The sequence below is a fragment of the Protopterus annectens genome, chromosome 2.part0 (genome assembly GCF_019279795.1).
Source record: "Protopterus annectens isolate FY-2018-M chromosome 2.part0, PAN1.0, whole genome shotgun sequence".
NCBI lineage: Eukaryota > Metazoa > Chordata > Ceratodontiformes > Protopteridae > Protopterus > Protopterus annectens.
In genome coordinates, this window is record NC_056728.1 from 943818168 (window position 1) to 943843071 (window position 24904).

The 24904-nt window shown below is 45.6% G+C and overlaps 1 protein-coding gene across 1 annotated transcript in view; it reads right to left on the reverse strand.

Annotated features, from left to right (window-relative positions):
* Nucleotides 1-17974: 17974 nt before the first annotated feature.
* Nucleotides 17975-24904, reverse strand: part of KDM8 (lysine demethylase 8) — a 287000-nt gene continuing 280070 nt past the window's right edge. The window contains exon 7 of the mRNA XM_044061201.1: nt 17975-18534. Within this exon, the coding sequence (XP_043917136.1) occupies nt 18370-18534 (165 nt within the window). The 3' untranslated portion in view covers nt 17975-18369. The remainder of the gene's footprint in view (nt 18535-24904) is intronic.

Genomic DNA, 24904 nt, shown 5'->3' on the forward strand with positions numbered 1-24904 from the left:
GAGGAGGATGGGACCCCCAGATCAGAGTGATTAGGTCTTCGGCCATTTTGAACATTTGTTTCTTAGGCAGGGAGGCCTGTCCTGGAGAATGCTGTATTTGTTTCTTTGTTTTTAAAGGAGGCTTAGACTTAGCAGAGGGTTTAATGCTTAACTGAGTAGGTCTGAAAACACCCTCTGAAGCTGCGGGTTGCTCAGCTACTCCGGATCCCTCTGAAGGGTTAGTTTCGGAAGGCTGAAAAACTTGTGCGTCTGAAGGCCCAGCCATCTTCATGTGGGAGTCGGAGGCGGCCTGTAGTTCTGCAGAAGTGGTCGTCAGGGGCTGCGAAGGCACCTCGCTGAAAACCGGAGAACCGTCGACTGGCCTAGAGGAGGCTTCGTCGTCAGTTTTGGGCCTCGGATGCCTATCCTTGTCTTTGCACTTTTTATGTATTCTGGTCGTCGGAAGTTCCGACGGCATGGTGTAATTGAATTTTTCTGCCAAAATAATGGGCAAAATCAAACAGATGTTTAACAGTGTGCTTGTTAAACCTAGCACAAAACCGACAACCAGTGACGTCGTGGTCTGGGCCTAGGCATGGGATACAATAGGAATGGAAATCCTTATGAGGTATTTGCTTCCTGCAAGAAATACAGTTATTAACTTTTACTGACATCGATCTGAGGCAAGAAAAAGTTTCCCCAACGGGGTACTTAGCTTTGTAGAAGACTTCGGTTCTGGATTCGGAATGAAAATCTCAGGAGTCGGCCGACCGGCACTCTCAAACTACTTTTGCTTTGGGCATCGCGTGGCAAGAATGACTGAAGAAAATGGCGTCGGCTACATCTTATATACCCCTGTCGCACTGACGTCAGGGAGAAGGCGACAGCAACTGACGCCGGACCAAGACTTTGGAACTCAGGCCGACTGGGGAACCACCTGACGGCAGGATAACCCAAGTATAATGACTGCAGCAGTGTAACACGATGAATATCCAGGGATCCTTTCTCTGCTACTTCCTATCAGTACTCCTGCATGGACGCCCGATTGCCTTCCTCTGGAGGCAGTTGGGGATGGTTATCCTTGCACCAACCCATTTGCCAACTGAAAACTTCGGACAAATGGGGGCAGGGAATGATATCCAGAGGTTATAATATTTCATTTTATACAAGTCCAAGACTCCCGGATGTTCCACCCAGTCACAGGGAAGGAGCAGTAGTAGAAATTCAAAAACTGCTCAACAAAACAGCCATCCAGAAAGTCCCACCAGACCAAATAGGATCTGGGTTTTATTCAAGGTTCTTTTTAGTGCCCAAAAAAAACAGGACTGGAGACCCATTTTGGATCACAGCTAGTTAAACAAGGCAGTTCAACAAACCAAATTTCAGATGGTCTCGGTACAGTCTATACTTCCATTCATGGAAAAAGATGATTGGATGTGTTCTACAGCCCCCTAGGACACATGCTGCCACATAAAAATGGACAAATGCTCCAGGAGGTTCCTGCACTTCAAGCTGGGAGCCAGTCATTTCCAATTCAGAGCACTACTCTCTGGACTCACCTCAGCCCCCAGGGTGTTTACCAAATGCATGGCGGTAGTAGAAGCTTATCTCAGACTGCAAGGATTTCATGTTTTTCCATACCTCAATGACTGGCTCCTCACCGCTACCACCAGGCATCAGTACAGGCAAGAGATTACACTTTGCATCTCTAGGCATCACAATAAATTACAAAAAGTCAAATTTACAACCCTCACAACAACTAGAATTCACTGAAGCCCTGTTGGACACAGTTCTGCAGGAATTGCTTCATTCCCACTGGAAAGGCTACAAAGGATCAGATCTCAGGTCAGCCTAATTATCCAGCGCAAAAGTGCTCCAGACAGATTAGTCCTACAAGCATTAGGCTTGATGACAGCCTCTGTCACTAGATTTCCCTTAGCAAGATATCACATGCAAATCTTACAATGGTTGCTAGCCTCCCAGTGGTCTGACAGATCAGCCAATGTCTCATCACATTTTGATTACCAATCACTGCAAACAGGAACTTTCATGGTGGCTGCACTCCAATGAAATTCTTTCATCCTTCTGCAACCCCAAGCCATAGTGACCACGGATGCTTTCCAGATAGGGTGGGGGACATTACCTAGGAAGGACAGTCCAAGGCACATGGTCCCAACTAGCACATCAATATTTTAGATATGAAGGCAGTGCTATTAGCATTGCAAGCATTTCAGGATGCCCTTCCTCTAAGAAAAGTAGCAATATGTTGGTAGTCTGGTACATCAACAGACAAGGGGGAGCCAAATCTTACCCATTATGTTGAGAAGTCCTCAGAGTTTGGCAATTGCTTCCAACTTTCTCCCAGCAAAGTACATTCTGGAGAACGACAATGTGATAGCAGACAAACTGAACAGAACCATTCCCATCCCTCAACAAGTGGTCTCTCAATCCTGTGGTGGCAAAAGATTTTCCGTCACGGGGCCAACCTTGCTGTGATCTTTTTTGTGTCCCCCCCAAACAACAAGGGCAGCAGTTACTTTGCCCTAATCCCCCCTCCTGGGGAGTCACCCAGAGATGCTCTTCTCCACAACTGGCCCTCCCATTTTCTCTATGCCTTCCCCCCAAATACTTTGATATCCCAGTTTCTAAAGAAAGCCAAGAGGTCGGAGAACTCGGTAATCCTCATTCCCCCCTTTTGGCCTCAACAGGTTTTGTTTTCCTTCCTTTGGCCTCATCTTCTTCAGAAAGCATGGATGCTGGACCAGCTCCAGATCTGTTGTCTCAGCCGAAGGGCATGGTTCATCTGAACCTTCATCTCAAGCTCACAGAGTGGTTTCTCTAATTCCCATGATTGCCAGGCATTGTTCCCTTTCCTCTCCTGTCCACCAAATCACTGTGGCCCATCACAAACCTTCAACTAGGAAACTGTATCAAAGTGGGAAAAATTTGCAAGTTGGGCCCATATGAATGAACTTGATTCTTATACAATCCCTATTCATAAAGTTTTGGACTTTTCAGCTAATCTCTATCAATCTCCATCTCAACAATTAAAGTCCATCTAGCTGCAATCTCTAACTTCTATATGGGGTTTGATGGGTCATCCCTTATTTCACACAAACTCTGTAAAGCCTTTTTAAAGGGAGCCCTAATGTTAAGACCTCCATTTAAAGAACCCATTCCTACCTGGGATCTAACACTAGTTCTTCATTCCCTTACTTTGTCTTCTTTTGAACCATCAGCATGTAACTTAAAGTTTCTGACTTGGAAAACTTTACTCTTAGTGGCTATTACATCCACTGTTAGAGTATCTGAACTTCAGGCCTTGTCCTGCAAACCACCTTACATAATATTTCACAAAGACAGGGTCTCCCTTTGGACTAATCCATCCTTTTTACCGAGGATAGTCTTAGAATCTAATATCAATCAGCCACTTCAACTACTGGTCTTTTTTTCCCATAAAGGGGAGTATTCCCTTCATTTATTACATGTCCACAGACAGCTATAATTTGTCTTCACATAGCAAAAGATTTCAGAAAATTTGACCAACTGGTTATTGCCTTTTCCTCAATTTCTTTAGCTAACCCAGTCTCAAAGGTTACCCTGGTGAAATGGCTCAAAGATTGTATTACATTTATCTGTCAGTCTAAAGGGCTCTGCCTTTTACACCCAGTAAAAGCCCACTCAACTAGAGCAGGGGCAACTTCTGCAGTTTTCATGCCAGAGCGTCTTTAGATGACATTTGTGCACAGCCACTTGGTCTTCTCATACCTTTATCACTCATTACAAATTGGATCGTGTCTCTACGGGATGGGCATAATTTGGTTTGATGGTGCTTATGAATATTCGTCTAGGAGACCTCCCAAGTTTCAGGTAGCTAAGGACTCAATCAAGGATTACATGAAGAATGTCACCATCAAATAAAGAAGTTATGTCTTACCATAACGTTCCATCTGTCTTGTTGGTAATCACTTATCCCTGAAATTCCCTCCCTCCTTTCCCCAGTCTGAGACTCTTACTGGATCAAATTTTTCCAGAACTTGTTTCATATCAGGGACACATATCTGGTCTCTCATTCTTATTTGCTATTTGTCTGCTACTATTTTAGGCAAACTCGATCTGAGGTAATTTAGAGAGGAGCATTATGGGTAAAGCCTAGCTCAAGAGTTTGGAAGGAGTGAGCTGAAATAAATGGCTGAGTGGGTTTCGAGGCTCAGAACAAAGTCCACAGCCAAGGATTAGTGAAGATCAGCAACACAGATGGAACATTATGGCAAGATGTACCTTTTTTTAGACACAGTGGCTAAAGACTTTTATACCTCTAATCATATCTAGTATACCCTGAACAATGTGGTTTTATCCCCACCATAAAAAGTTAAAATAGTTTGTCCTCAACAGTCTCTCTCAATTTAAATTACTATGAATAATACTAAATAAGAAATAATGTTTCTCCCAAGAAAAAATTCTAATGATAGTAGACACATTAGATATTAATTTATTGCTGTTAGGTGCCATCAAGTTGACTTCAACTCCTGGAGACTCTAGAGACAGTTTAAAAAAAATTAAATAAAAAAAAAATGTTTCTGGTCTTGACAGAGCCTGGTAAGGGTTAACAATGGCATGTTCATGTTTGCTGCCACTGTGTCAAGCCAATGTACTGCAGTTCTTCCCCTATTACACTAGCTACTTACCATACCAATTATGGTTTTCTCCAGTGATTCTTTCCTTCCCATGGTGTGTCCAAAATACAATATCTTGAGCCTTGACATTTGAGCTTCCAAACAGAACTTGGTTTGGATCTCGGCAATAACTGATTGATTTGTTCTATGAGCAGTCTACAGGATTTGTAGTAGTTTACACCAACGCCACAAATCAAAGGCACTGACCTATCTTTCTTCTTTACTGTCCAGCTTTCACAACCATAGGATACTGTCGAGAAAACAATGGCTTAAACTAATTGGATCTTTGTGTGAAGACAAATTTCAACACCTTTTCTAAACTCTGCATAACTTCTCAGTCTATACATGGACACCACTGAATTTCTGTGCTACTTGTTTACTTCATAGTAATAACTGACCCAAAAAGATTGAACTTATTGACAACTTCAATGTCTTCTCCATCAAGACTGAAGTTGGTTATGCTGCCAGTTCGATCTTCATGTTTTTCATATTAAGGAGCAGAACCATCTTGAGATTTTGCTCCTTGACGGTAAATGTCATTTTCAGCCTCTGTTAAGATTTTTGTGTCGTCATAACTAAGATCTTCTGCCACCAACTTTCACTCCACAATCACTTTCGTACATCTCTGATTCTTTGAAGATTTGCTTTACATACAAATTAAACAGGAAAGGAGACATCCTTGGCATACAACTTAGTAGTTTAAAATTCTATGCATAATCACAACAAATTATTGTAACAGGCTCAAAGTACTGAGACAAAACAGTTTTAAGTATAATTTAGAGATTTTATTCAACATTTAATTTAGTAATATTTACAAGTGGCTAACACCTATAGAATATTTTAATAGGAATTGTTAATATCTGGTAATAGTGCAGGTGCTTTCTAGTTTTGTCAGTCCAAAACCTGCTGCTTTAAATGTAAAAATGAAACTCCATTCACAATATCATTAACACTGTCACTTTGAAAAGAAAAGAAAAATCCTAGCAATTAACTGCAAAAGTAGTAGTGCATACAAAAATAACATACATGTTTTTAAGTTCACCAGTTGATTTGGTTGGAATCCCTCCTCGGTGGTCTGCAGTTTGATTACCTTTCCCACTCAGTTTGACTGGTGTTACTTGATGCCTGTTCAACTCTAAGGTTTCGTGTTTTGTACTAGAACACTATGCCTAGCCCCTAAGGCAATCAGTGAGCACATTCCAGCAAAGAAATATGATGAATATATGGCACCAACAAAGTAAGATAGATAAGGAACTCCCACAGTATGCAGCAAACAGAATTGCTGCTCAGCTGGAGGGAAACACTGGGATGATATTCAAGACTCGGTGAGAAAATCTCACAGAATGACTGATCTAGTTAGAACATATCAATGACATTTGACTTTCAGGACCTCCTCTTTGGATCTACTTTTGGGAAGAATCTCAAGTCAAGAATTGGGACCTGGACAACAGACAGGAGGCAAAGGCTCAGAAGACCAAGCCCTAAAACACTAACATATCAAAGGACTTTGACTCCTAAAAATCACACACATGCAATAATGTTTGGTATGAACAAATGACCAACTAGCCACAACATAAATCTTCCTAATGGAAACTTTCCCCAAACAACTGATGAAAAAAGGCAACCCTCTGAAGAGGTGGCATTTAACTGCAGCACTTTCTAATGAGGGGTTTGTGCTGCCTGATGGCAGAAAATTAAAATATAATTAGAAATGCACCAGGACATGTTTTGTTTAGCATTTACTAATCAATCCTTCTGCCTCTAGAGTGAGGTGAACAGCTTTTTCATGCACTAATTTTATGTAAATGCAATGTGGACTGAGCAGTCATGGTGTGAATATTTTTTTTTCCATGGTCTCTGCCTCTGACAAGAAGACACAGGTATAAATGAGCTACTTTAATGACAACTCTGACCACCATTAATGGGACAAAACAAGGGTTAAGGACACAAGATCCTTCCAAGAAAGTAACTACAGTTGCCACTGAGAGCTTGAAATTGCATCCTTCATGGATAACAAAAGTAAATGAGGATAAACTTTAGACTCTCTTTTTTGCAGTCTGAAATGACCATAGAATCAAGGGAAATTAGAAGTTATGTACTCACCATAACGTTCCATCTGAGTAGGTGTATTCATTTGTCTGCAACCTGTGGGTTATGGATCCGATATCGGATCCGAACCGGCATGGTTTACCAGCTATGGATCCAAGCTCTCAGCTCCTCCCCTCACCCATAATGCCCTGCTCTACCCTCATGACCTCAGATCGAGTTTGCCAACAGCAAGAACACCCTGAAAAGGGTAACACATAATATGCAGGAAACTGAAAGGCCAGGGGGACAGGAGGGCGGGATGGTTGCAGACAAATGAATACACCTACTCAGATGGAACGTTATGGTGAGTACATAACTTCTAAATCTGAAGTAGGAGATTCATTTGTCTGCAACCTGTGGGACAGAGTCCCCAGCTACCTGAATCTTGGGCAGCCATCATGGAAGGATATTCCGGAGCCAAAGGATGCTCTACCCCTAGATGCAAGATCCAACTTATAGTGGGAAATAAAAGTATGAGATGAAGCCCACGTGGCTGCTGCACAAATATCATCTAGAGGAATCCTAGCCTTAAAGGCTGCCAAGGTAGATACTGACCGGGTTGAATGGGCGTGTACACCCTCCGGTGCGGGCCTTCCTGAAGCTTGATAAGCCAATAAGATACACTGTGAAATCCAGCGAGACAGAGAGACTTTAGAAATTGGCTTGCCCAAATTAAATTTAGCAAAGGAAATAAACAACTGGTCGGATTGCCTATGACCAGCCGTTCTGTTTAGATAAAATCTAAGTTGCCTGTGAACATCTAAGGAGTGAAGCTTGTATTCACCTTTGTTTTCATATTTGGGAAAGAAAACAGGGAGGTTAATGGATTGATTAATGTTTGCTTCAGAAGCTACTTTAGGAAGAAAGGACGGGTTGGTCCTGAGGTAAACACGGTCCGGATGAAATACCAAGTAAGGAGGTTTAGCTGATAATGCTTGGAGCTCTGAAACTCTCTTGGCCGATGTAATGGCTGCCAAAAAGGCTGTCTTGAAAGACAAGAATTTGAGATCCACCATAGCCGCTGGTTCGAAGGGAGGGGCGGTCAAGGCCTGGAGAACTAAGGAGAGGTCCCAAAGAGGAACCGCTTGTTTCACAGGGGGCCTGAGAAGGAAAGTACCTTTAAGGAAAATTTTACACAACTTGGCTGACATGAGCAGACTAGAATCATGACCAATGTGATAATGAGAGATTGCCGCCAGTTGTACTTTGACTGTGGAACTGCTGGCACCATCGTTAAAAAGAGTGGTTAGAAAGTCAAGCACTAAAGGGAGAGGAACCGTGAAGGGATTCAGGCCTTGCCGCTCCGCCAACAAAGAAAACCGTTTCCACTTGCTGCGGTAGACTTTCCTAGTGGACGGTTTATGAGCTGCCACCAGGATAGCCTTAACAGGTGACGAAATACCGGGAGTCCTGATCAAGAGTGGAACTGGAGCAGCCAAGCGGTCAGCTTCAGGTTGTCCAGGTTCGGAGGAGACATGCAGGATGGGTGGGATATGAGATCCAGAATGGGATCTAGAATCCAAGGAGGATTCACCGAGTGAGACCTTAGAAAGGGGAACCAGATCTGTCGAGGCCAAAACGGAGCAATGAGAATCATTCTGCAACCCACCGAGAGGCTTTCTGAAGAACTTGGAGCATCAGAGGCAAGGGTGGATAAGCGTACAGAAGACCGGGTGGCCAAGCATGCACCAGAGCGTCTCTTGGAGAACCTCCTGGAGGGGGTATCAGAGCGAAAAAACTGTCGCACTTGGTGTTTGAGGGAGAGGCAAAAAGATCGCATGAAGGAGTTCCCCACCGTGCGAATATGCATTCCGCTACTTGAAAATTGAGAGACCACTCGTAAGGGGTCAGAATGCTGCGACTGAGCTTGTCCGCCAGGATGTTGGACCGACCCGGAATGTGCGTTGCTATTAGAAAGCGGTTGGTGGAGATTGCCCATTCCCAAACTCTCATGGCTTCTCGACAAAGAGGGTAAGACCTTGTCCCCCCTTGCTTGTTGATGTACCAGACAACAGACATGTTGTCCGATTGAATCGCAATTGTTCCCAAGGGAAGAAAGTCCTGAAGTGCTAGCAACGCTAAGAGCACTGCTCTCATCTCTAGAACGTTGATATGCAGTAAGGTCTCTGAATCGTTCCACGTGCCTTGGACGGTCCGGCCCGCAAAATGCCCCCCTCACCCGAGGCGGTAGGCGTCCGTGGTCACTGGCGAGAGGGGGAGAAGCACAAAATGGGCGGCCTCCGTGGAGATCTGGGGAGTGAAGCCACCACAGGAGGGACCGCTTGCAAGCCTTGCTGATCGCAATGGGATGATGCATAGGGAGAGCAAGGTAAGACCATTGTACTAAGAGAGTCCACTGGAGGATGTGCATATTGAGCCTGGCAAGAGGGAGAAGTGCTATAGCAGACGCCATGGACCCTAGAGCCCTCAGGACCAACTCCGCCGGAACAAAACTTGAGTGGAGAATGGCCCGCACCTGGAGCTGCAGATTTTGAACTCTGTCCGCAGTGAGGAAGGCTTTTAAACTCCTTGTGTCTAACCTGGCCCCTATAAAATCTAAGAGCTGTGTGGGCGCCAGGTTGGATTTCTTTGTATTTATTGTAATGCCCAGAAAGGGAGCAAGATGGAGAAAGGAGTCTCGCGCCAATAGTAGTAGATGCCTTGTTGGGGCGTTAAGAAGCCAGTCGTCCAGGTAGGGAAAGACCTGCATCCCCTGAAGCCTCAGGTGGGCCGCTACCACTGCTAATACTTTGGTGAACACCCTGGGGGCTGTGGTGAGACCAAAGGGAAGGACCCGGAACTGGTAGTGACTGGCTCCCAGCCGGAAGCGGAGGAACCTCCTGGAGCGCCTGTCCATCGGAATGTGATAGTACGCGTCTTTGAGGTCTATAGAACACATCCAGTGATTTTCTCCCAGAAGGGGGAGAATAGATTGCCGAGTGACCATTCGGAATTTTTCCTTGGGGACTGCCAGGTTTCAAGAGAGAAAGGTCTAAAATTGGTCTTAGTTCCCCCGTCTTTTTTGGCACTAAAAAGAACCTGGAGTAGAACCCTGATCCGATCTGGTCTGGGGGGACGGGCTGGATGGCCAATTTCTGCCAAAGCAGCCTCCCGTTGACCGGGTGGAACATCTGGGAGGGACTTCAACTTTGGTAAGTGACGAAAAGGGATGCGGTATCCTCTGGATATGATCTGGAGAACCCAGCGGTCTGATGTTATGGACTCCCATGCCGCTAGGTGCCCCGAAAAACGTCCCCCGACTGCCTCCAGAGTGGAGCAGCCGGGCAACCCCTCAGGGTTGCTGCGCGGGCCGTTCAGAGAAAGGTTCTCTGGACCCGAAGTTCCTGGGAGCCCCTCTGCCTCTAGGGCGGCGTCCTCCCTGTCCTCCTCTGCCTCGGAAGGACTGGTTGTCCAGAGCAGGCTGGGATTGCTGCAACTTCCGGAACCACATCTTCTTCTGACCCTTTTGGTTCCTAGAGTAGGGCCTCTGGGGTGCAGAGAAGCGGATTCCGACGGCAGACAGCGTCTTCCCGTCCTACTCGCTCTGGGTCAAAGTGTCGTGAACGGTTTTGCCAAAGAGGGCAGAACCATCAAAGGGGGCGTTCGCAAATGACGCTTTGAAGGGCTCAGAAAAATCGCAGTGACGGAGCCAGGCCTGACGTCTAGTGACTAGACCTGCCCCTGCGGCTCTAGCGGCGCCTTCCGTAGCATGGGAGAGTAGCCGCATAGAGGTATTAGTAACTGATCTAAGAGTGGCCATGCGGGTGGAGTGCAGCACTTTGTCCTCTTCCGACATGGACTCTGGGGGAGATGCAGTGTATTCTTTAATAAGATCTCGCTGCATCCTAATGACGTGTGCCAGGTAGTTCAGCGCCCTTACCGAGAAGGTCGCTGAACTAAACATCCGCTTCCCCAAGCGGTCCATCATCCGAGACTCCTTGCTCGGGGGATGGACTGAGGACTCTCCTGAGCAAGTTCCTCTTGGTGGCCGCCGTCAACATGGCATCTACCGGAGGCCCCTTACTCCAATGGGCACGGTCGGACGGTGGGCTGAGGATCCTATCGGGCCTCTTAGGGATTGGCTCCACGGTGTCCGGTTCCTTCCACGCCCTGGTGGTAATGAGGTCCACCAGTGGGTCGGCAGGAGGGGACACCCAAGAGGTAGACGGGCCCGCTTCAAATGCCTCCAAGAACACGGACTCGTCCGAGGAAGACTTGGGGGCAGACCCCCCCCTTATACGGAGCATTTCCATGATGTCTCCAAATGAGACATCCTCGGGGTGACCGTGGGGAGCCTTCCCTTCCTCCAAGTCCGTGTCTTCCGTGAGAGACTCGGGGAGTCAATGTGCCTCCTTTTGCACGAATGCTTGCGAGGAACATCCTCTGGGGGCTGTCAGAGGACTCGCAAGCACCAACCTGTTCCAGGGGAGCAGCTTGGGGCACAGAAGCGGGCTGTCCCAAGGGCCGGATGGTGGAAGCCTGACCCAGTGCAGAGGGAGCGGGACGGAGCGAAACAAGTGCCGGGGTCCGGAGACCCTCAACAGGGCCCTCTCCACTACATCAAATGCCGAAGGGAGCCGACCTCGACCAAAGGATCCGACAATCGGCTCCCCTCGATCCGAAGAGTGGATCGAGCCGGCGCCGGCCGGATCCGAAGGGACAGTGCGCCCGACACAGACGGCGCCGGCGAGCACTGATCCCCGGATCCAGGCTCCGAGAGGTCGGATTCGATGCACTCGAGGGCAGGGTCGGATCCGAAGTACCAAGTACTATCGGCGCCGACCCACCCGCCCGCTGCTCGGCTCCAACTGCTCCGAACCCGGGTAGCGGGTCGGAGAACGAGCAATCTGTTTGAAAAAGGGGGTTGAGCTCCCCCCCAGAGGGGGGGAGGCAAGAGCACTCCCATCTGCATCTGGGCCTGGATGAACCTTCTCATCATCCGTCTCAGATCAGCATCCGAAAGGCTATACGTAGATCTCGACGAGGCTACCGAGGTAGGCCTAGAGTGCCTCCTCGATAGCCTCGACGGAGATCGGGTCTCCTCCTCGGGTCCCGGTGAAAAACACACTGGAGACCGGAGCCGAGGAGGAGGAGACAGAGCCGACAATGGAGCCGGGGGAGAAGCCTGCTTGGCTGGCGGGGCCGAAACAGAGGTCTCGGCCCGCCGCTTATGGTGCTTCTCCCTCCGGTCCCTTTTCTTAGCATCCCTCTCCTCCGAACCAGAAACGGGAGGTTGAGTCCCAGGAGGAGGAGGGGGAGCTGCAGAAGGAATAACCGTGGGTACGGTTACTCCCGAAGGAGCGGAGGTCGGAGCCGAGTCCGGCGGTAAAAGGCCCGCCAAAACAAGCTTGGACCTCCGCTCCTTCAGTGCCCTGGGGTTGAACCCTGCAAAAATGGAACATCCAGATGTGAGGTGTTCAACCCCCAGGCAATTTAACACACCGAGTGTGGCCATCAGCTGGGGAAAGCTTATGGCCACACTCGGAGCATTTAGAAAAAAAAGACTTGGGTTGCTCAGACATCCCAATCTACAACAGTAGTTACTATAACTAAAGAAAACACAAAAATCACTCACAGGCCCAACACACACACTACGCTAACAGCGAGGGGAGGGATATAACTTTGATTAAACACTAAAAAAAGTAAATATACCAAAGGGGAAACCTACACTTTCACACAAATAACCAAAAAAATCTTTAGATTTTACAATTTAAATACTTAAACTAGCACTTAGCTGGAGAGCTGGAAAAACAATCTGGTCACCATGCGCGGCAAACGAGATCTGAGGTCATGAGGGTAGAGCAGGGCATTATGGGTGAGGGGAGGAGCTGAGAGCTTGGATCCATATCTGGTAAACCATGCCGGTTCGGATCCGATATCGGATCCATAACCCACAGGTTGCAGACAAATGAATCTCCTACTTCAGATAGAATATTATTCCACACCATGGGTGAGACACTGCCATCTTTAAATTCCACCTTGTCCTGTTGCACTAAGCAGAAAAGAAAGAGAATTCCATTCTATGGAGTGCCTCACTTCCAGTAAACCTTGATCAGTCAACAATCCTGAATGCTCAGCTTTAACAAATGACTCAGAGTCTGCTGCCACAGAACATGAAATGCAGAAAGGATGATGCCCTGGTCTATGGCTCTCTGCCAGTGGTGTAGGATATGATGCTACAATGCTTGTTTAGCACTACACAACATAATGGGGTCCTGGTTCTCCAGAATCAGAATAGAATGGAATGGAGATTCCAAATAAACTATATACATACATATTAATATGCACAATGAGATTTATAGCCAGGATTATGCCCCTCCCAACAAAAATACAGAAGGGTCAAAGCCTCAACTCTCCTTTATTTCCATGCAGCCAAAGACATGGCCTCCTAACCACTTTCCATGTGCAGGACCATCCACTGTCATGGTCTGAAGGCAATCCTCTAAGATGGAACAAGAGAGAACTACTAGTACTTAATGCAGACCTCCTCCATAGTGGAAATGCCTTTATGAACACAGTCTCCCAATGTGAACAACGGCAGCCATCTGTCTACAGAGAGAAACATATATCAAGTTTATTCTTCTGCAAAACCTCCACCATAGCAGCAAATAACTCTGTAAACATTCTAGGCACATACTACGGACATAGAAACAAGTTAGCCTCCTGTGAGGAAGTTCCAAAAGGGATGAATCAACCAATACTCAATTTTACTATTCTGGTTGTGGTATGACCCCTGGAGTGTTCTCATTTGGAACCTACTATAGCACTTAAGTTGCTGTGTTATATGATAGGGTGTAGGTCTTTCATCCTCTATGAAGCACAAACCTTGACCATTTTCTGAAGAAGGAAGACATCTACAGTCCTTTGAGAAGTACAGCCCAGTAGTGCACAGCAGTTCTGCTGTGATGCCGTGGTCTGACTGCAGCTCAAGAGCCATACAGGATCATTTGAAGAATCCAATAATCTCTTAACAGCCCTCCAACCTATGGCATACTCGCAAAATACAATCCCCCACCCCCACATCTATGAACAAAAGTAACTGTTGCTGGGTTAAGGGTTTTGCTTTCCCCATGTAATACAGCTAGCATTCCTAGGAAATATGTTTGGAATCCTCCTTTTTGGGAGCTGATGGCTTGGCCTACAAGAAAATGGAGAAAAGAGGGCTCCTCGCAAAAAGTTTTTCTTGTGTGATCCAGCTGGACAGATGAAACATAGTTCAGGGATCTAAGCCCTAGTAAGGCAAAACAGAGAACACCCTCCTGATCACACTGTCAAAAGCTTTGGCCTCAATGTCACATGGCAAGATGCTGTAGTTTCCAGGCCATGAGTTACGTCCAGGATATAATACAGCTTTCTACACTACAATATCAAGTCAAATAATCATCAGAGCATGAGCACGACACCTCCTTTCTTGAAAGTCAAAGTAGCAGTAGCCAGGTACATCTGGGATGTGTACATGTGAATCTTAATGATATGCTCCATGGGAGAATAACCCAAGGTGACGCCTTCTGTAGATTCTCTTTAGGCATTAGGGGTGGGGTGGGGGAAGGAACAGGAGTCACAGACTACACTATGATAGACTTCATAAGCCCAAGTTTTTTCTTTTAAGGAGCTCTGGTTGTAGTGGGGGGTCTGTCCTCCTTACCTGTTTCACAGATAATGGCCTATGGAGCTGATGAATTTGCCCAGGACACAGATATAAAAGGATGGCCCCACCTTCTCTCAGCTCAAGACTGAAACTACTCATATATAAGTGATGTACATAGGATACAGACTGTATATATGTGTATGTGTGTGTGTGTGTGTGTGTGTGTGTATATATATATATATATATATATACACACATATACACAAAGTGTCAAATGAAACAGTACTATCATAAGCTGACACCCATACTGGTGGCCTCTATGGGTGTGATCACACATACATGAAGACAGGTGCCATCAGTCATCAACCATTTGCAGACACTGAGGACCTGAATCATGGATACTGACATGGAAAGACCAGGTGATTCCCCCCTTAATCCTATGGAAGGACTGAGAAGCCGCCTCACTTCAGATTAGTGCTAACAAATTCTGTCTTGTGACTGCAGAGACCAGTCCCTAGAAGCAGGCAGTTTACAAACATGCTTCTGCTACTTGACTGAGGAATGGATGGTGCTTACACTCTACGATGTACACCCAAGGAGTCCTGCAGCAGCACACCTTTCACCACTCCTCCCATCAACTATGAAACAGGACAATGGACACACACCTTAAACCTCATTAGCTGAGAGTGAGGATATGATGGGCACCAAAACAGACTTGCCACCAGAAGGGTGTGGCCACTGTATGTCCTCCATTTTCCTGTACTTTTCATGCTGCAGCAATGCCCAGCGCTTTGTGAAGGACCCTTCCCTGATTTCCCTGTTTCCCATTCAAGGTATTCTCAACTACAGCCCTTCTCAGAGAAGCAAAAAGGCCAAATGTTTTGTTCTTCTGCAGCTTTGTATGCTGGGTTAAGTCAGTGGCAGCTGTGGCACAACACCACATCATGCTTCTTCTCCAAGCAATGGAAGACAGTGCAGACGTGGGTCTTGGTACAAAAACACTTTGGCTTACAAGTGGTTTGGACATCAAATATGTCATCTTAGCTGATGCTCTCCTCTTCCCTCTCTCACTTCCAAGCTACCTTTTAAATTAAAAATAATTATTTTGCTCCTGACTTAATTTAACCTAATTATTACTACTTCCATTTCAAATCCTACCCCCATATATATATATATATATATATATATATATATATATGTAGCTTTTTATAGTCTTTGGCTCATTTTCTATTAGTTACTTCATCTTCCCTTATTTCTAAATATATGAAATTCAACATTTCCTGTGTATTACATGCAACAACTGATTTGGCACCTAACTTTTTTTTTTTTATTTAATGCTGACACCACACTGTTTACATATGCTTAACTGTGACCTCGTTATTTGCAGATGCATTTTTTATTTTGCACCTTTCCAATTGCTACCGTTACATAGGGTGACATACAAGAGTGGAGGAAGATGCACACAGGTGGATTATATCTTATGTAGGAGGGCCAGTTTGAAGGAGATTGGAGACTGTAAAGTGGTGACCAGAGAAAGTGTAGTTAGGTAGCATAGTATGGGGGTTTGTTGGTGATCAAGAAGAGGAGGAGTGTGAGGGCAGCAGCAAGGATCAAATGGTGGAAATTGAAAAGGGTAATTGTGAGGTGGCATTCAGGGATGAGTTAAGACAGGCACTGGGTGGCAGTGAAGAGTTACCAAATAGCTGGGTAACTACAGCAGAGCTAGTAAGGGAGACGGCTAGAAAGGTGCTTGGTATCACATCAGGACAGAGGAAGGATGAAAAAAAAGAGAAAGATGACAAGGTGGAATGAGGAAGTACAGAAGAGTATACAGGCAAAGAGGTTGGCAAAGAAGAAGTGGGATTGTCAGAGAGATGAAGAAAGTAGACAGGAGTATAAAGAGATGAGGTGCATGGCAGAGAGAGAGGTGGCTAAGGATAAGGCATATGAAGAGTTGTAGGAAAGGTTGGACACTAAGGAGGGAGAAAAGGACCTTTACCAATTGGCTAGACAGAGGGACCAAGCTAGGAAAGATGTGCAGCAGGTAAAGGTGATAAAGGATAATGAGGGAAACATACTCACATGAGAGGAAAGTGTGTTGAGCAGATGGAAAGTGTACTTTGAGGGGTTGATGAATGAAGAGAATGAGAGGGAGGGAAGGTTGGATGATGCAGTGATAGTGAAACATGAAGTACAATGGATTAGCAGGGAGGAAGTAAGGATAGCTATGAAGAAAATGAAGAATGGAAAGGCTGTTGGCCCAAATGACATACCTGTGGAAGCATGGAGGTGTTTAGGTGAAATGGCACTGGAGTTTTTAACCAGATTGTTTAATGAAATCTTAGAAAGTGAGAGGATGCCTGAGGAATGGAGAAAAAGTGTTTTGGTACCGATTTTTTTAAGAATAAGGGTGATGTGCAGAGCTGTAGTAACTACAGAGGGATTAAACTGATAAGTCACAGCATGAAGTTATGGGAAAGAGTAATGGAAGCTAGGTTAAGAAGGGACATGATGATTAGTGAACAGCAGTATGGTTTCATGCCGGGAAAGAACACTACAGATGCGATGTTTGCTCTGATAATGTTTATGGAGAAGTACAGAGAATGTCAGAAAGAGTTGCATTGTGTTTTTGTAGACTTAGAGAAAGCATATGACAGGGTGCCTAGAGAGGAGTTGTGGTATTGTATGAGGAAGTCAGGAGTGTCAGAGAAGTATGTAATAGTGGTACAGGATATGTACGAGGGTAGTGTGACAGCGGTGAGCGTGACAGATGCGTTTAAGGTGGGGTTACATCAAGGATCAGCTCTGAGCTCTTTCTTATTTGCAATGGGGATGGACAGGTTGACAGACGAGTCCTCATGGACTATGATGTTTGCAGATGACACTGTGATCTGTAGTGAGAGTAGGGAACAGGTGGAGGAGACCCTGGAGAGATGGAGATGTGCTCTAGAGAGAAGAGGAATGAAGGTCAGCAGGACTAAGACAGAATATATGTGTGTGAATGACAGCGAGGATAGAGGAATGGTGAGGATGCAAGGAGTAGAAGTGGCGAAGGTGGATGAGTTTAAATACTTGGGGTCAATAGTTCAGAGTAACGGTGAGTGTGGAAGAGAGAACAGGCAGGATGGAGTGGGTGGAGAAGAGTGTCAGGAGTGATTTGTGACAGATGAGTACCTGTAAGAGTGAAAGGGAAGGTCTACAAGACGGTAGTGAGACTGGCTATGTTATATGGGTTGGAGACAGTGGCATTGACAAAAAGGCAGGAGTTTGAGCTGGATGTGGCAGAGTTAAAGATGTTAAGATTTGCACTGGGTGTGACCAGGGTGGACAGGATTACGAATAAGTATATTAGAGGGTCAGCCCAGGTTGGAAGGTTTGGAGACAAAGCCAGAGAGGCAATATTACATTGTTCTGGACATGTGCTGAGGAGGGATGCGGAGTATATTGGGAAAAAGATGCTAAGGATGAAGCTACCAGGTAACAGGAAAAGAGGAAGGCCTAAGATAAATTTTATGGATGTGGTGAGACCGGACATTCAGGTGGTTGGTGTGACAGAGCAAGATGCAGAGGACAGGAAGAAATGGAAAGAGGTGATCTGCTGTGGCGACCCCTAACGAGAACAGCCAAAAGAAGATGACGATGATTAAACATGTTTGTTATATGTAGCCTCTGCTTGGACTGTAATTGACAATGGATGAAGGCCAACACAATTATCCAGTTACTAAAGAAAAAAAAATATACACATACACACACAACTTTTTCATGCTGAATATCCAGAATAAGGTCTGAAATGTGTGAGAGGACAGAAGCAAACTGATGCACACGGGAGGTGGGCATACTTTCCTAGTGTGACGTATGACTTTATAGAATATGCTTGCAGAAGGTATGCGTGCTCCTGGGTGAGGCAGCTACAGAAAAAAATAACCAGAGGGGGAAGGATATCTTTATCTCAGATCATGCCAAAGAGGTTTCCTGAGCTTAGTTCACAGCAATACACCAGTCCATTAGGACAACATCTGCATTACCACATTGCAACTATTATGACCACCAAAAACTGACAGAAAAGCTAACATCAAGAGATTGTATATAATGCCAGTGCTTGGCTGGAATAAACAGAATTTCTCCAGGTTTCAAAATGCATTCTTGATAACTGGCCGTCTTGAATTTTGGGAATTTTTCAAAATCTGGTTTCTCCACATCTACCTGAAAAACAAAAAGGTGAATACACCTTAGCTGTGTATTGGGTAACACACATTAAGCCAGTACTAAGAAAGTACAGTTTTGTACCTACCATAAATGTAGATGTCCGAGAGGTATGCATCTGCAGTCCTAACATATGGGTTGTCCTGCCTCAGGCAGCCCTTCGGTCGGCCGGATTCCAAAGTCTGGGTCTGGCCTCGGCTGATGTCGCACTTCACCCGACGTCATAGCTGCTGTGAATTGGGTATAAAGGCATCAGCCGACGCCATTTTCCTCAGTGTTTCTTGCCCCAGATGCCAGGTGCCCTCTAGGAAGGCTAAATATGGATAAATGCAAATGATTCCAAACAGTAGAGAGCAAACAAAAATAAACATGTATATACATATATACAAACAAATACACCATAATAGATTCCCCCAGCTAGCTACAAGATGGGCAAATACCCTAGGAGTACCACAGAGGGGAAGGAGGGTGGGTAATCCTGACTGCAGATGCATACCTCTTGGACATCTACATTTATGGTAGGTACAAAACTGTACTATGTCCTTCAAGGATGCATCTGCAGTCCTAACATATGGGTAGAATACCATAGCCAAACTGGGGGAGGAGGCACTAAGATGATTATGGTGTAGTTAAGATCCCTTGCAAAACCTGCTCGGGATCTGGAGTATAAAGGTAAATTATAATGCTTGGCAAATGTATGCACGGAGCTCCAAGTAGCAGCCTCTAAAATGTCTTTGGTAGCCACTCCTCGTAAGAAAGCTGTAGTAGTGGCTGTAGCTCTTGTGGAGTGAGGTCTGATGTTTTCTGGAGTTGTCTTTCCATGAAAAGAGTAACAAAATCTAATGCAATTTCCTATCCATTTTGAGATTGTCCGTTTTGAAATTGCTTTTCCTTCCATTCCTGTTGCATATGCTACCAGAAGCTGGTCAGTTTTTCTATTGTTCTTGGTTCTGTCCAGATAGTAGCGCAATTGCCTGTGCACATCCAAGGAATGTAGTAGTCTTTCCCCCCTGTTCTGTGGGTTGGGGAAGAATGTTGGTAGGTGGATTGCTTGGTTCAATGATACCCTGGAGACCACCTTTGGCATGAAAGTAGGGTTAGTTCTCAAGGACACTCTATCCTGATGGAAGATAAGGAAGGGCTGTACTGCCATTAATGCCTGTAATTCAGAAACCCTTCTTGCTGAAGTGATTGCAAGCAGGAAAGCAGTTTTCCAAGGTAAGAACTGTAATTCTGCTGTTGCTGCTGGCTCGAAAGGGGGAAGTGTTAACTTTTCCAGCACAAAGTTAAGGTCCCATGTAGGCAAAGGTGGCTTCCTTGGAGGCTTTACATTTTTAATTCCTCTCAGAAACTGCCCGAGTAGAGGATGAGAGAAGACTGGAGGATCCATGTTGTATTCTGCTGAAATTGCTGATGCATGAATCTTAATGGAGGAGTAAGACAGGCCATTGTGGAAAAGTTCTGCTAAATATTCCAGGATGTTAGCTATGTTTGCTAATGATACATTTTCTCCTTTTGCTGCACTCCAAATGAGGTCTCTTTTCCATTTGGCTGAATAAGTCTTCCTTGTGGAGGGTCTGCGAGCCTCCAGGATAATGTCTTTAACCCTCTGGGATAAATCTGGGCTATTTTGTTTTATGTAATATTCCAAGCAGCTAGCTGCAGTGTTTTCAAGTTTGGATGTAGGATCTTGAAGTTGTTGTGTTAGCAGTAAAGGAAGTAGAGGTAGAGGCCATGCATGTGTCCGAGACATACTCCTCAGTAGCGGGTACCAATGTTGCCTCGGCCAGTCTGGAGCTATCAGGATGATCCTTGGGCGATCTTCTTTGATCTTCAGTAGCACTTTGTGTATCAAAGGAAGAGGTGGGAATGCATATGCTGTCAGGTTTTCCCAACTGAAGGAGAGGGAGTCCACCTTCCAAGCAAGTGGGTGGTATGCCCTTGTGCAGAATTTCCACAATTGGTGGTTGTGTGGGGATGCGAACAGGTCTATTTCTGGTAGTCCCCATTTCTTTGTAATGGATTTGAAGATGTCTGGATGCAGCATCCATTTGTGGGCATCCGTGGTAGTTCTGCTTAAGGTGTCTGCTAGTATATTTTCTTTTCCTGACACAAATATGGCCTGGAGCTGAATGTTGAGGTTCAGGGCCACATTCCACAGGTCCATTGCCATCCGGCATAGAGGATATGAGTGTGTGCCTCCTTGTTTGTTGATATACCACATGACTGTGGTGTTGTCCGTCCTTATCAGCAAATGACCCTGTTGAAGAAACGGTCTGAATTGCCTGTTTCACTGCCAGCATCTCTTTTTGATTTATGTGTAGGTTCAGCTGGTCTTGTGTCCATAGGCCTTGTATACACTTGTCCACCATGTGTGCCCCCCAGCCTAGGTCTGAGGCGTCCGTGGTGATAGTCTGGCTTGGGTGAGGTTTGTGGAAAGGCAGTCCTCTGTTCAACTGACAGGCCTGAGCCCACCAGAGGAATTCTTGCTTCAGGCATGGGATTATTGGAATTTGGGCTTCTAGGCTGTGCTTGTGTTGAGACCATATATTCCTTAGGTACCATTGCAACTTCCTCATATGCAGCCTGGCATGTGGAATCAATCTTATGCAGGATGCCATGTAACCCAGGGCTTGCAGGACTTTCCTTGCTGTAAGCTGGTTCTGTGTTGTTAATGCCATGAAATAGAGTGGTAGTTGCTTTTGCTTTTCTGCTGTGAGAAATGCCATCTGATTTGAAGTGTCCAGTTCTGCACCCAAGAATGTTATCCTTTGGGAAGGTACCAGCCTTGACTTTTTCATGTTGACTGTGTATCCCAGGGCTTGCAGTAGTTGTATAACCTATTCCAAATCTTGTGTTAATTTGGTCTTGTTGTCCGCTTGTATTAGGCAGTCGTCCAGGTATGGATAAATCTGAATTCCCTGAATCCTGCAATGAGCAATTACTGATGCCAGGCATTTCGTGAATACTCTGGGCGCAGTAGATAAGCCAAAGGGCAACGCTGAGAATTGATAATGCTCTGATCCTGCAAGAAATCTGAGGTATCTTCTGCAATCTGGTCGTATAGGGACGTGCAGGTATGCCTCCTTGAGATCTAGAGTCACCAGCCAAGACTCCTTGCCCAGCATGGGAAGAAGTTGCTGTAGGGTCAGCATTTTGAATTTTGGAACAATGAGATATGTGTTCAGAGCGGACAGGTCCAGAATAGGCCTCCATTGGTTTTCTTTTCTTGGTACCAGGAAAAGTCTGGAGTAAAATCCTTGTCCTTGTTCCATAGGTGGTACCTTTTCTATAGCTCTCATCCTTAGTAAGTGGTTGTATTTGTCCTAGAGCGTTTGTTTTTTGGTTTGGTGGAAGGTTTGGCATTCCTCTCTTTTTTGGTAGAGTGTGGAAGTGAAACCTCTAGCCTTTGTCTATTGTCTGTAAAATCCATTTGTCTCCTGTAATGTAATGCCAGTTTATGGAAAATAAGGCTAGCTTTCCGCCTAAGGGTGCTTCCAGTTGTTCCCTGGTAGGCGGTATCAGAGCCAAATCCTTGTGTCTGTCCTGTGGAAGTGGTAGTAGCTGGATCTGTGGCAGTACTTCTCTGGTTGTTAGGCTGCCACTGACGTCCCCTGTAGGCACCTCTGGATTGACCTCTGCCACTTGGGCGCCTATTTCTGCGCCTCTGTGCTCTGGAGGTGTCTGGAAAGGACCAAGTCTTCGAAGGCCAATTTCTACTAAACCTCGGAGGTTGGACCTGTAAGAAATCCTTGACTGTCTGGACAGATTTTGCTTTTTCTTCCACCTTCTTCAGCACTTGCTGTGCAGGGGAGCCAAACAAACTTTGTTTCTCCATGGGAGCATCTAGGAGCTTTGACTTTACATGGTCTGGTAAGGATTGCTCTTTTAACCATGCATGCCTTCTGATCACTGTTCCCGTCATAGCTGATCTAAAGGAAGCCTCCAGTGCATCATAGCCACATTTTAAGGAATGATTACTGACCTGCTGAGTGTTATGTACCAAATCCTGAAGGGACTTACGGTCTATAGGTTCAGGAGAGGACAGTTTTTTATTTAGCTGGTCTAACAAAAATTCCTGATACTGAATCATGTGGAATTGACAGTTTAAGGCCCTAGCCGAAAGAGTAGCAGAAGTATAAACTTTTTTACCCCATCTCTCTAATGCTCTAGATTCTCTTTCAGAGGGAGGGGGGGTTTTGGCAGAGGCAGCTGCTACAGCTTTGGGGCCCTGTGAAATGGTTTCAGGATCTGCAATAGGAGCCTTATACAAGTGAAAGTGTGTGTCCGGGACCCTGTAATATCTGTCAGGTTTAGCAGGGGCCGGGGGAAGAGAGTCAGGAGCAGTACAGGCATCATTAAATGCATCATCCACAACTGTTAGTACTGGAGGAATAGCTAAAGGCCTATGCTGTGGTAAATGTAAAAAGGTCCTTAGCCTTTTCCTTGAATCTGAAAAATCCTGGCCCTTCCATTGAAATTGCTCTCTCATAGCATGTAAGGTTTCCCCAAAAGAAATTTCCTCAGGAGGAGAGGCAGAAGGAATGGAGTCTTCTGCATCAGAATCCTCATATGGAGAATAAGGGCCTTCTGGAGGATTTGAGTTTTCTGACTCATCCGAGGAATAGTCAGTAGAAACTGGATCGGGGGGCTCTGCTCTAGGCCTCTTCTCTGGAGGGTTGAGAGGCCCTGTCTGGGTGAGGTTGGGGATCCCCTGATCAAAGAAATGAGATCCTCAGCTAGGCTGAACATTTGGGAACTAGGGGTAGGCCTGGGTGGGGTTTTAGCAGGCAAGGCCTTAGAAGATTTAGCTGCTTTAGCCCTAGAAAAAGCCTTGATAGACATAGATGCAGGGGGCCTAGCAGCTCCACGTGCAGGAGTAGATATGTCTAAAGGAATAGTATCTGATAAATCCTGGGTGCCTGCTACAGCAGGAGAAATTTCAGTAGCAGATTCAGCCATGCTGTGTGAGGCCTCAGCTGTCGGAGGTATGCTTTCGGCCGAAGGAAGAACCGTGGACTCAGTTTCAGCCGAAACCGAGACACTCGCGGTTGGCTTAACCGTGGTTTTGGCCGAAACCCGGACAGCGAGTGTCGGTCCTTTTCCTTGTGCTTTTTAGCTAATTGTGAAGTCGGAGTCTCCGACGGCATTTTGTAAGCAAAAGCGGGACCAAAAAACTCCTCCGCAAACTCCGACTGACGTCTAAGGGTCCGTCGGTTGAAGGAAGCACAGGCTAGGCAAGCTGATACGTCGTGGTCTGGGCCTAAGCAAGGAAGGCAGTAAGATCCTTATGAGGTATTTGTTTCCCACAAGTGAAACAATTATTTACTTTTTCTGACATCGGCTGAGGCAAGAAAGAGTCCCCAACGGGGTACTTAGCTTTTTAGAAGTCTTCGGTAGTAGAAATCTCTGGATCTGACCGACCGGCACTTGCGAACAGCTTCTGCCTCGGGCACCGCGCGGCAAGAAAGACTGAGGAAAATGGTGTCGGCTGATTCCTTTATACCCAATTCACAGCAGCTATGACGTCGGGTGAAGTGCGACATCAGCCGAGGCCAGACCCAGACTTTGGAATCCGGCCGACCGAAGGGCTGCCTGAGGCAGGACAACCCATATGTTAGGACTGCAGATGCATCCTTGAAGGACATCTAAAGAAAAATGCCTTGATAGTTTGGTCTTCACCATCTACATTTCTTCCTAGCAAGGCCATCCCTTGGGCATTACATTACCCAGAAGTACTAAACAAGATTACTCAACTTAAAAGCTTTTATTTTCTTTCCAAGCCCAAGTTAAATCACCTGAAACTCAAGCTACAAAGGCATTTCTCATATCAAGATTCTTGCATATAAAAATTCAGCAACTCCATTAAAGGCAACAAAAAGCAACAGAATGTTCAATAACGATCATTTTAATGGTTTTTTTTTTTTTTTTTTTTTTTTTTAGTAAAAACATGCTGCTCATGTAAAAGCTAATGGCACAGTTACCAGAAATGCACTGAGGAAACATTTTTCCTTTTTAATGAAGAATATGATTATTCAGAACTTTGTTTGCAGCCATCTTCAACCATTACCTGCGCAGTTATTTTTCTGCTTTTTCTTACATTGTTTTTAATTTGAATTCTTCTGAAGCAAGTTTTGAATGAATTTGCTTTTTTATTTTGAAAGCGTTTCTCTTTCTGTGTATATGCAAGTCTTCAGGCATGTGTCTGGCTGAAGGTGGCATACACTCTCATTGACTTAAGCAGCAGAAGGCTGTCTGCTTTGCATTTCCCCCATGAAAGACAATACACAAGAACCAAGTCCCAGCCACCGGTAAAGGTAACTGCCAAATAAGCACCAAAAATCAAAGGCATAAAAATGGCAGGAACACC